General features: G+C 33.3%; 1 protein-coding gene across 9 annotated transcripts in view; it reads right to left on the bottom strand.

Moving 5' to 3' along the window:
• ARB2A (ARB2 cotranscriptional regulator A) overlaps nt 1-12,426 on the bottom strand; it is a 545,745-nt gene that overhangs the window by 385,058 nt on the left and 148,261 nt on the right. For all 9 annotated transcript variants that reach the window (XM_077139148.1, XM_077139150.1, XM_077139149.1 and 6 more), the window contains one exon: nt 8,476-8,667. In XM_077139148.1, coding sequence (XP_076995263.1) covers nt 8,476-8,667 — 192 coding nt within the window. The remainder of the gene's footprint in view (nt 1-8,475; nt 8,668-12,426) is intronic.

Here is a 12,426-nt window from a genome sequence, read left to right as displayed (position 1 = left end):
TGGTAAGCAATGGTCATTTCTTAGACTTTACACCAAAAGCACAAGCAACAACAATAAAAATATAGATAAATTGAACTTCATCAAAATTAAAAATTTTGTGCAAATGAGCTCATCATGAAAGTAAAAAGCCTACAGAATGGGAGAAAAATTTTGGAAACTACATATCCAATAAGGGTGTAGTGTCTAGAATACATAACAAAATCATCCAATTCAACAAAAAAAAAAGCCAAAAAACCCAATTAAAAAGTTGGCAAAAGACTTGAAAAAATAGCCAAAAGAAGATACAGGCATACCTCATTTTAATGTGCACTGCAGATACTGCATTTTTTCAATTGAAGATTTGTGGCAAACCTGCATTGAGCAAGTCTATCAGTGCCATTTTCCAACAGCATGTGCTCACTTCATTTCTCTGTGTCACATTTTAGTTACGGTATGTACATTGTTTTTCTAGACAAAATCTTACTGCACACTCAACAGACTACAATATATAGTAAATACAGTTTTTATATGGACTGAGAAATAAAAAATTTCATGTGCCTCACTTAATTTTGGTGGTGTGGAACTGAACCTGAAATATTTCCAAGGTAGAGCAAACAAATGGCCAAAAAGCACTTGAAAAGATGCTAAACACATCATGAATCATTAGAGAAATGCAAATTAAAACCACAATGAGATATCATTTCATACTCAATAGAATGACTACTATTCAAAAAATGGAAAAGAACAAGTGTCGGAGAGGATGTAGAGTTATTGGAACACTTGTTCATTGTTGTTGGGAATATAAACTAGTGCAGCCACCACAGATATGAATTTGGCAGTTCCTCTGAAAGTTAAGTATAGTTCATCGTATCACCTGGCAATCCCACTTCTAGGTATATACCCAAAAGAAGTGAAAGCACAGACTTGAATAGATATTTGCAAATCAATGTTCACAGCGGCATTATTCACAATTGTCTAAAGATGGGAGCAACCCAAGTTCCATCAACAGATGATGATAAACAAAATGTGGTATAATCACACAGCAGGATATTAAACCATAAAAAGGAATGAAGTTCTGAAACATGTGACAAAACAGATTAATCTTGAAGAAATCATGTTGAGTGAAATGAGCCAAACACAAAAAGAGAAATATTGTATGATCTCACTGATAGGAAATAATTATAATAAGCAAATTCATTGTCAGAAACTAGAATACAGGTTACCAAGGACCACAGGAGGGGACAGGGGAGGGGTGGGAATGGGAAATTAATGCTTCATTGGGATGGAATGTTTGTTAGAAGTGATGAAAAGTTTGGGTAATGGATGATGGTGATGGTGGCACAATGTGATGAATGTAATCAACACTAAATTACATTTGAATGTGGTTAAAAGGGGCAAATTCTAGTTGTATATATGTTACTAGAAAAAATTTTTTTTAATAACTAAAGCCTATAAAGTCATATGAACAAAAGTATATTTCAAAGCTGTGAGAAATTTTCATACTTTTGAGTTCTGCAAGTTCTTCAGCATATATATCCCACCCCTCAATCTACCTGTACTATATAAATACTAAGCAATTTTTCATAAGATGTCAGGTGGTATTACTACTGTTAAAAACAATAGCTATGATCCATCTTGACATGTACTTCTATTTTCTTACAACTGTCTATTAACCATAGATATTCACTAGAGTCCAACCAAATTTCCTTGCCACCAAGTTTATCAAATACTTAAGTTGAAATAGAAAGATTTTACAGTGTTTAGTTGGAAGATGAAGAATTGAGGGCAGTAGTTAGGATGGTATATAAAAAAAACTATAACTGTAAATAATCATATACTATTCTAGATAAGTAGGTCATCTCCCGAGGTTTGTAAAGCATTTTGTTATACAGAAAATTACTTTAATATTATTTTTGTTTTAAAAATGAATGACATATACTGACTAGCTGTCACTGGAACCACCAGATACAAAAATATGTAACTGAAAAGGTACACTGAATTTTTCTGATTATCTCTGCTTCTTCCACAAATGGTATCAAAATATCAGTGAATAAAAAAAAAAAAAGGAGAGAAAGGATGTTAACATGTGAAAACACAGGGAATGGGGAAGAAAATAGAGGATATGGATGCCAACAACTTTTGGAAGACTGAGGTTGAAGAAAGATTGGGGATTGGCTTGGTATTACAGAGGAAATTCAAACATAGGTGCCTCCTGAGGGAAATGATGACAGAAGCAAAACATACTAACAGAAGGACAGAAAGAATGAGAAATTGGAGCACCAGATACCATGGAAAATCGGGACAGGCCTTGAGGCTAAAAACAGAGGAACTAGTTGTAAGATCATATAAGATGCAGTCAGACACTCCACCCCCAACACATACACACACAAAATTTAAAAATGAGACCCAATCTCACATTATGCTGTCAGCCCTGTAAAAGATAAAAGGTTCTTCATTCAGGAAAACCTACACAGGGAAGAATTGGACTATGTATAGAACAACAGACCATGTTGTTGTTGAAGGAGAGGACAGACAAAGAGCTCAAATTATGAGTATCGAAGAAAAAATCTGCATATCTATGCTGAATAAAAAGGAACTCAATATCAAAATATGACAGAAGTTTTAAAAAATTCAATAGAAAAGTTAAGAGATAGTGTAGGTAACTTTCCAGAAACTAAAGCAAAAATAAACTGAAAATAAGAAAGGATAAGGCAATTAGATATTCTATCTGGTACTCCAAAACAAAATCATAAGAGTTCTAGAAAAAGAGAAGACAAAATTATCAAGACACGACACAAAAAAAGTTTGTCAGAACTGAGGATCATGAGTGTACAGATTGAAAGGAATCAAGTATCCAATGGAATGAATCACAAAAAGCCCACACCAAGGCACAGGAAATTTCTTAACATCAACATGATTCATTTCTTAACACCAGAGAGCAGAAAGAAAAAAAAAAAAAAACCTTCCATGATAGAAAGGGGATTAAAATATTAGGATATTAGACTTTTCAGTTAAAATACTGGAAGCTAGGAGGCAATGAAGCAAAGTCTTCAAATATCTGAATGAAAATGATTTTCAACCTGGCATTCTGTGCTTTATTGAATTATTACAATCCAGTAAAAAGCAGAATAAAGCCATTTTTAGAAATGAAAGATTTCAAAAATTTCTCTTGTATTTGATAACGCCAAGCGAGTTCTCCAGAAGAGGAACAGGAAACTATGAGACTATGTGATAGATTTGGCCATGTAGAATATTAATGAGAAGTTAATGGAGATCTGAATTAATAATTATTATAAAGAAAATAGAAATAAGTTTTTAAAACTAGGAAATTATCAATTTAATGAAATTACCAATTTAATGAAAAAAATTGTGCCAAAAATGAAAACAATCATAGTACCCTAATTTTGGCTTAGTTATAAACATGTTTGAACTTATTCTATTCTCCATGACTCTTTATCTTATATATTTTCCTCTCTACTTCTCTGGGATGTATTTTGAGTAATTTCCTCAACTCTAAATTTCAATTTACTAATTCTTTCTCCAACTATGTCTAATAGTTGCATCACCTAACTCATCTTTGAGACAAGGCTTCTTTCCTTTAGCAATGCAATGTAGTTTTCTGTGTACGAATCCTTTACATCCCTAGTTAAGTTCATTCCTAGATACTTGATTCTTTTAGCTGCTATTTTGAATGGAATAGCAACTCAGGGGGGCCAGGCAATGTTGAGTGACTGTATGGGCTGAGTGCAGGTGTGGCCCAGGTATGAAAGTGAGCACCTGTAGACCAGATGCACAGGTGACTATCTGCAGGGGGCAGGTGGGAGTTGATGAGCTGGCTGCAGTATGTGGGCCTCTGGAGGGGTAGCACAAGACTGTGCCTTGTGTGGGAGAGGTGAGTCAGCCTGGGAGAGGTTTGCATGCATACATGGGGTGGGGTTGTGGGGCAGGGATACACAAGGAGCGGGGTCAGGGCTGGGCTGCTTAGAGCATGGTGGGGAGGAGGGTAACAGGGTTCAGGTGTGTGGGGTATGGAGAGAGTCACAGGTTGCGGGGCAGAGGCAGCACGCATGAGGGTAGCACATTCAAGGAATGTGGCTTGGTTTATTTATTTCCTTGTCCTTGCCTCCCTGTCCCTGCACTCCTGATAGCTCTGGGCCTCCATTTGGAAATGGACCTGCTCTGCTGTTCGCACTAGCTGGCTTGTCTCCAGTTCTCTGCATCTCAATTCTTCTGCTTTTTCAACCAGGGCCTCTCTATGTGGTGTACAAGACCCTCCCAGGTCACTTACACCCTGGAATCACTCTCCTGGTCTTTTTTCTGTCCCTTCTCTAGCTGTTCTTTCAAGCAGGGGTGAACTTGACCTATCCTATTCTGCCATGTTTCCAGAACCTCATCCACAACTGATTTTTACATTAATATATTTTATTTAAAATTCTCACAGTAAGCTGGTTGAATTCAAACTGCAACTCCACATATATCTGTACTTTAGGATCTGGGGCTTCTATGCCCCATGGGAGGCTGTTAAGTCCAACTAACACTTCAGGCAAAGAAATTTTCTCTTTCACCTTTGGGACAATCAGTTGATTTTTTTTTTCTAGCCTCCCTTTTACTAAAAGGGAGCACCTTCTAGGGATCCAGGTTTGTTCAAAGGTCTTACAACCTTACAACAACAAAGGTCTTTGTTCAGCTATGCCTCTGAGGCCCAAAGCCCGGGCCCTACATACATCCTGGGTGATCTAGGTCTTGAATCTCATCAGCTACCTCTCTGGTTTGCTGCCCAGTCCAGGGCTTTCAGTTCTCTCTTTTATTCAGGCATCTGCAGACTCCTTTTCTTTCTTTTTGAAGGTAACTATGTATTTAATATTTTCATTGTTACATTTTCTCTAGAATTTTTCTGTGTACTTAGTGGATGGGAAGTCCATATTAATTAGCTCAGTTCAACATGTTACCAGAACCCAAACTGCATAAATCACCTTGATAAAAATTAGTATTTTTAAAACTCGGGCACGATAGAATGAAAATACTTACTAAAAATAATTAGGGGAATAGCAGTTTCTTTTGAATAATCCAGCTATAAAATTTAGGAAAAATGTAGTCAGTGAAGGAATCAGACTTATCATGAAATTACTAAATTTAATAAATTTCAAGTCATATTAGGTATGAATCACTCAAAAAGTGTTTTCAAAGTTTTCTTCATAGTTTCAACTTTTAATTTCCCACTGATTTTATTATAACACATTTTTTTTTAGAACTTATCAATCTTTGTCTTACTAAACATAATTGCTATCAAGTTCTACCTTATCCATTTTACATGGAGCCTGCAAAGTATAAACAAACCCTCAACCAGTGAAAAGAGTATTGTCTATACCAGTGATACTCAGTATGATTCCTGGAATAGCAACATGAGACTTACCTGGAAAAGTACCAGAAATAGAAATTTTTAGACCTCCAACAGACCTTCTGAATTAAAAATCTGGGTGTGGGGCAAGGCAATTTGGGTTTAAACAGCTCTCTACGTGATTCTGATGCAGGTTTAAGTCTGACTCTATAAACCACTGGCCCCCAACTGCTTGCCATAATTTTCTGAAAATACGTCTGCATTAATGGACTAGGATGAGGTCAGTGAGGTGACAAGAGTGCCAAATTTAAAGAGGTACTCACTCTCAGTGTCATAGACGTGCAAGTATATGACCTCGAGAGGGAATATCTCCTTAAGTTTTGTATACATGCTTTAGCCTTACAATTAGCAATTAAATGCTTTAATTTAAATGTCACCTACTTTCCTTACTCCTTTTTATAGAGAATTTCAGTTCCCTTAAAATAAGCATATAAGAAAAGGTCAAAGAAGAAACAAGCCTGAGTAACTCTCAAACTTCACAATCAGATGCTGAATAATTAGTATTTGGCTAGATGATATACTGTTTCTTTGTCCAAGCAATATATTATACAATAAAGACTGCTGAACACTAGAAATATTAGCAACGACAGCCAGATTATTCCCAGATCTTTCTGGGATTTCATCTGATATGCACCATTCTTCTAACATGAAACCTTAATATATTTTAATATATTTTTGATAATACAATTCTGAAGTATCTACTATGTAAGAACTGGAATATCTGTGCTTTTCAAACTGTGATATAAGGAACCTTGGGGTTTCTGGGGAGAAATTTCAGGGGTTGCTGTGGGGCTGGTTCCAACCTTCACCACAACATCAAAACCAAAGCAGCTATAAAGATTTAAACAATAATTTTTGCATAATAATTCACTTAAATACAAGGTTCTACCGTTAAAACTGTTTCAACCTTAAATCATATGAATACAATTTTAGGACATTCAATGTCATACCAAAAATATTAAGGAATATTGCACAAATAGCATTAACAACACTGGAACAGGGATCATGTTGTCTGATAGGGCCCCCAAAATATCAGAATTTACTTTAGTTGTGATATGAAAACTGACAGCTATGAAAACAGAATAATAGCTTTCAACGTTTTGCAAACTACAGAAATTTTAAATAAAATTTTAGAAATAGTAAAAAATAAAGAAAAACAAAAGCAACACTAGTCTTGTTAACAGCTAAGATGGGACAGATTCTTTTTCCCTATTTGTCTTCCTTCTGCCTGATCCTTAAAATGCCACTCCTTACCACACAAAACCAAACACAGAGTAGCTGTTCAAGAACTATCATATAAACAATATGACAGAGCAAAGATGAAGTACCAAAATTGCCATATATGGATTTAAAAGAGATTATTTTTTAAACGTTTGCCATGGAGAAAGTAACAAGAATAAAGTTCAGATTCGTCTAAAGAAAAATAAAGAGAATGAAGTACAGTAGTTTTCTTTTTTTCAAGGAATCATGAGTTGCAGGAACTCAGGAAAAAGTCAAGGCAATGAAATGCTATTATCTCTAAAACACTATTCCTACTTAGAAGAGCAAAAAGACTATACTAATGTTACTGATAAACTTTCTCCCTCCTGCTTGTAATATGAACAGATAGCTTATTCAAAGAAAGATGATTGGCATCTTTCACCTCACAAACCCTACATAAATATAAAATATTCTAGAATGGGAGAAGCTTAGGTAGCCTAGTAGCAGAGATAATATCATTACATAAAATATCTCACCAAGCACCCACATGTTGCAAACATCTGATTTTCTTTACTCAGTTATATTTTCAAATATTCATTAAACTCTAATCACATTTCACATATAATGTTCTACTTAGAAGTCATAGGTGGGATCTGTTCTAACTACAAACTAAATTGTGAAAGAAAAAGTCCATAAACTGAAATGTGAAACAGTTTAAAAACATATTTACTTTAGTTGAAATTTAAATTTACATAGTTATTTCAATTCTATTAAAAACAGACAACTAAAGTTAGCAACCAATCCAAAAGTAATGTCTTTGTGCTTTGTGCACATCCATGAAGACCGCAAAAAGTATAGAATTAATCTCAGAAATTCTACTTACAGCATTGTAAGGCCCCAAAATCTTTTAATAAAATATTCTTTAGGAGATGAACTTTGATAGTTTCATTTTACTTAACAGAGAAGGGAACAAGCATATTATCTTTGACCATTGCAGTTATCAGTCTATCACAGAATTTGGTAACAATTTTAATTATGAAAATGTAATAATGTAACTCATAAATAAAACAAAGCATAATACACACTTATCTTTCCAAATAACTTCATGCTCTTACTAAAATCTTTTATACAAGATGCCACTTTACTTTTTTCCTGAAGAAAACCTTTACTCACATATGAAAGAAAGCTATACTTTGCAAAATTTAAGTTTGTTGCATAATGTAAGAATGAGACAGCAAAAATAGCCAAACATTAACAACTACAAGGTTCTGTTAGAAAAAAAAACAATTTCACTATTACAAGAAAGCAAGCCTTGAATGAAACTTTAAAATACCCATTTTTAAAAGTTTGAATTCAAATAAGAAGGAATTAGCTTTGTAAACATGTTATTTACCATTTTGTGTGTCTATGTCTTATAGCATTTTATCTGTAGGCTTGACAGAAGTTTTGTTAAAGAAATGACAAAAAATACTGTTATTCTAACTTTTCTTTTAATAATAAGAGATTAGTTTAAAGTGGATCTCCTATAGTTCCTAACTTTATTAAATTAGGTAGAAAAAGGTTTACAGAAGCAGTCACAATATTTTTATCAGAAGAGTTTTCAATATTTGATAATTTAACAGATATTTCATATAATAAAAGCCAAATATTTTAGAATCCAAAACATTCATTTCAAAGACATAATCTAAATCATTCTACTCTTAAAATATCATTCTGTTTTCTCAAGTAACTGCAAGGTAATGTAGAATATTTTCCATACAAGTAAAATAAATAACAGTTTGAAGATAAGATTGTGCTTAGGAACTAGTTTTCAAAGAAACATGGTAAAGTAATTTAAAACACGTAATAAAACAGAGCTATAAAACGCCAAAAATATATATAAAGGAAATTGCACTTACATCCACAGCTCTCTTAATAAAAGGTATCTGTGTGCCACTGTCCAGATCTTCATTTATAATAAGCCTTCTAGCCCACTGACCTGCCCTGACAACACCACTACCATGAATTAAAACCATCAGTTTCTGTGGATTTGTCAAAGCATCCTCACTCATAAAGATAAAACTCTTTGGTTCACTTTCAGTAGCATCTACCTGTAATTAAAAAAAATTAAATAATAAATAAATATTTTCTGATCAAGCACAGACATAAATGAGAAAACAACTAATGATTATTAAAAATTATAAAGTGGTTCTTATATAACTATAGAAGTAAAAAGAAAAAAACCTTTAAAATAAAATTAAAATATTCATTACAGATTACCAATTACATGTCAGGTGGAAAAGCAAAAAAAAAAAAAAACAACCATGATAGTAATTTAAATACATAAAAGAATACTGGAATACATTGTCTCCCCATATTATTATTGTACATTTATTATGATATTATTGCTAAAAATAAGAATAAATAGTTTTCATTGTTTCCTATAGGCTAGATAATGTGTTAATGTTTTTAAAACATCCCATTTAATCCCAAAAACCCCATTAAAGTGGATATATCATTCTTATGCCCATTTTATAGATGAAGAAATTGAGGATTCGAGAGTTTAAATAAGTTTCCCAAGGTCACACACATTTTGAGTCTATAATTCTATAACCGAAGTATACTGCACCCAAAACAGAAAACAGAAAAACCAATTGGAAGATACACTTATTAAAAAATCATATATTTGATAGGAATACTACTGAACTTTTAAAAGGGTGGATAGAAGACTACTTAAATTCCTACATCTTCTAATATCTACTGTTCTGTGCAAGCGGACTTCCAAACTTCCTTTGGAATGTGAAAACAGGATTAAATGACTATTAATTTATGAAACAATATTATTCTTGTACTCCAGTAACTTACTTAACATACTAGCTATTTATGGGATGAAAAGTGAACATTTTTATCCAATTTGATTTTATTTAATATTTAGCTTTTTTTTACTGGATTACGATGATTTAGATATGAAGAACTTATAGACTTTTAAGACAAAATAATTTCTCAACCTTTTATGACATATGCCACAGCAGAAACTGAGTGGTATTCCATATCAGCAGAGGCCAAAAAGTGGGAATAAAAGACTTTATGGAGCAACCACTGGGTCAGGACCTGAAATTGAAGAGTCTTGATGGCAAATCAATTCACATGCCACTCACTTTGTCAAAGGTATATGTTTACACAATTATCAAGAGAAATACAAAAAACTCCAGATACTAAAAATGGTCTAGATTCTAAATAATCTCAGTTACTATGCTGGAGAAGAGAAATAATTTCAAATTTATCTACTTCTAAAGCTAGCAGGTTAGTCTCAGTAATACATGGTTAGCCATCTCTGTTAAGTGAGGACAAGTGGCAAATATTTTGGCAAGAAGAAGGCCACAGGGTTTAAGAAAAAAAAATCACCTTTTCGATAAAGCCTTCCCTGACCAACCCTCTTTAAAATTCCAAACACTTCCATCAGAATTCTCTAGTCCCTTTCCTTGTTTTATTTTCCTACCATATTTTATGATTTACTTTATATATATTTTTTGTGTATCTGCTTATACACTGACTGATACCTTCACTAGAATGTAAGTCCAGGAAGGCAGGGATTTTTCTGTTTTTGTATCTAGCTACATCCTAAGAGAGCCTGGCATATTGTAGGTACTCAACAAGTAAAGGAATGAATGAACTTGTGGAATAAGGAATCTTATCCAGCATTACCAGAGATTTTCTTTAGATGTTAACTAAATAATGTGTCATCTTAAATGGTTATAATACTTGCCTGATTCAGAAAGAATATAATGAAGAATAAATTAATGCATAATTATAAAGAATTTTAAAAGATAGAATGACATAACTCTAACTTCATTATTAGTAACTAAGCACACAGGAGGAGAGGTATAGAGTGTAACATAATGACAATAGGTGCACTTGCATGCAGTAACCAGCATAAGCATATTACAATGATGACAGCAAGTATGACTGAAGTCACAGGAGAGAAACAGCTGAGAGGCATGGGAAAACCAAAACTGAGCTGAAAAATTCCCTTTTACCTAGGAACATTACATGCAAACAGAAGAATCACTCAAAGTGACTAAAAAAGAAAATGGTGATAAGAACAAAAGAAAAAAATCAAAAAGCAAAGGTGTCAATGTACAATATAAAAGAGGCCACAGAGGTTTTCAGTCATTCAATTATCAGAGAGCATATCTAAACATGCACAAATAAAAGCCCTTCTTACAGTCAGTGAGGCCTTAATGGATTCTGGAATGGCTATGGAAATGAACATCTATTTATCTGAATTAAAAACCTGTAGCTATAGACGTTTCCAGTAGGTGCTGATGATTGCCTCTTTTTCCCATTTCACATAGCCTACTGTTACCAAGGAACTGAGTCAATTTTTTTAAGCAATAGAATGTTGCTACTTTGAATTCAAGAACAATTATTTTAAACTGAAATACAGTACTTATTTTCAGAAGTACTTATTTTATTTTATAATGCTGCTCAAGAGTTTTTAAGGGGGTGCAAATTAAGGTGGCCATGAATAAATGAATAAAAGTTCTACTTGAACATCCAGAAAAGTTAGCTTTGAAAATGAGAGATCACCAGAATACCCAAGAAAAAACAATGAAAATGAACAATGTAACAATACTAAAGATTAAGGGATAAGAGCAGTATTTGAGCCAATGCTGGTCATGGGCTAATTTTCACCAATTCTGACTCTCACTCGGCAACTAAAACTCACTCTGTATAAAGTTAGTGCTAATTTTAAATAGCAAAATAACTATATGAATAAAGTGTTTTCTTCCAGTACCTTAATAAAGTTTGGAAATGCTATTCCAAGCCCATTTATCTTCAAACAGTAGTAATTCATTAAATGGAGCCTTCACTAAGGAATCTACATAAAGGTCAGTCTGGTACACTTTGTTGACAAATCAATGTCAAATGCTATCTGGTCAGTAAGGCTGCATCAAACAATTTTTAGCAATTAATCATTCATTCTGGGATAAATCATTAACCCCACTAACTGTGATGTTTCCTTTAAACATGAGGTAATAAACTGAATGAAAACTTGTGTCAAGTTATTAATTCCTTGTATTCAATATTCTTTACCAGTCTGTATCCAATAACACAACTGAAAATATTTTGTGCCTTTAAGTAAGGTCAGTGGAGTACAGGTAAGACGTAATTATAAGCTTTAACACTGAATCAGCAGCTTCCACAAAGTGCTGTCATTTTTATCAAATCCAAGGTGGTTTTTTTCCCCCTTTTTAAACAGTTTAGCTATCAAGGAAAAAAGTTTGGGGATGGTGCTACTTCAGTGAAACAACTCTGAAACTACTTAGCAGTTTCCTCACTAACCAAGGAGAATCTAGATATCCAACAAAGAACAAAAAACACTCCCACTGCTAATTCTGAAATTTGAGAAAACTCAGGAGAAGAACAATAGCTATTGAAGCAAATTTTCAGAACTATATAAAATACACGATAAAAATTCAAGAAGAGAGATATGAATTTACTAAAATAATTTTTAATTTTTTTTCCAATCTATAAAATAAGAGTATCTTTCCTGAGCAAAAATGGACAGGATACTTATTTTAGGTCTCATTTAATGCAAAACCCTCTCCATGCCTATTAGCTTTATAGTCTAAATCAAAATGTACCTATAAAACAAAGTCTGCAAACCTAATCTAAAGTTTTCAATAATGAAACTTAATCATATAACATGACCTACAGGACCAATTTTCTTGCGATTTGTTTCGGAAATCTCTGAGATTGAAGTGAGTTAAAGAGTTTCACAGAACTAGAAGTATAATGTTCAAGGACTCAATATCAATTGTATTACAACAATGAATCAACCTAATGCTATTTAAATATCATTCTTC

This window comes from Tamandua tetradactyla, chromosome 21 (genome assembly GCF_023851605.1).
Source record: "Tamandua tetradactyla isolate mTamTet1 chromosome 21, mTamTet1.pri, whole genome shotgun sequence".
In the NCBI taxonomy this organism is placed as follows: Eukaryota; Metazoa; Chordata; class Mammalia; order Pilosa; family Myrmecophagidae; genus Tamandua; species Tamandua tetradactyla.
Note: the sequence above shows the minus strand (reverse complement) of the source record. Positions and strands in the feature narration are given on the sequence as shown.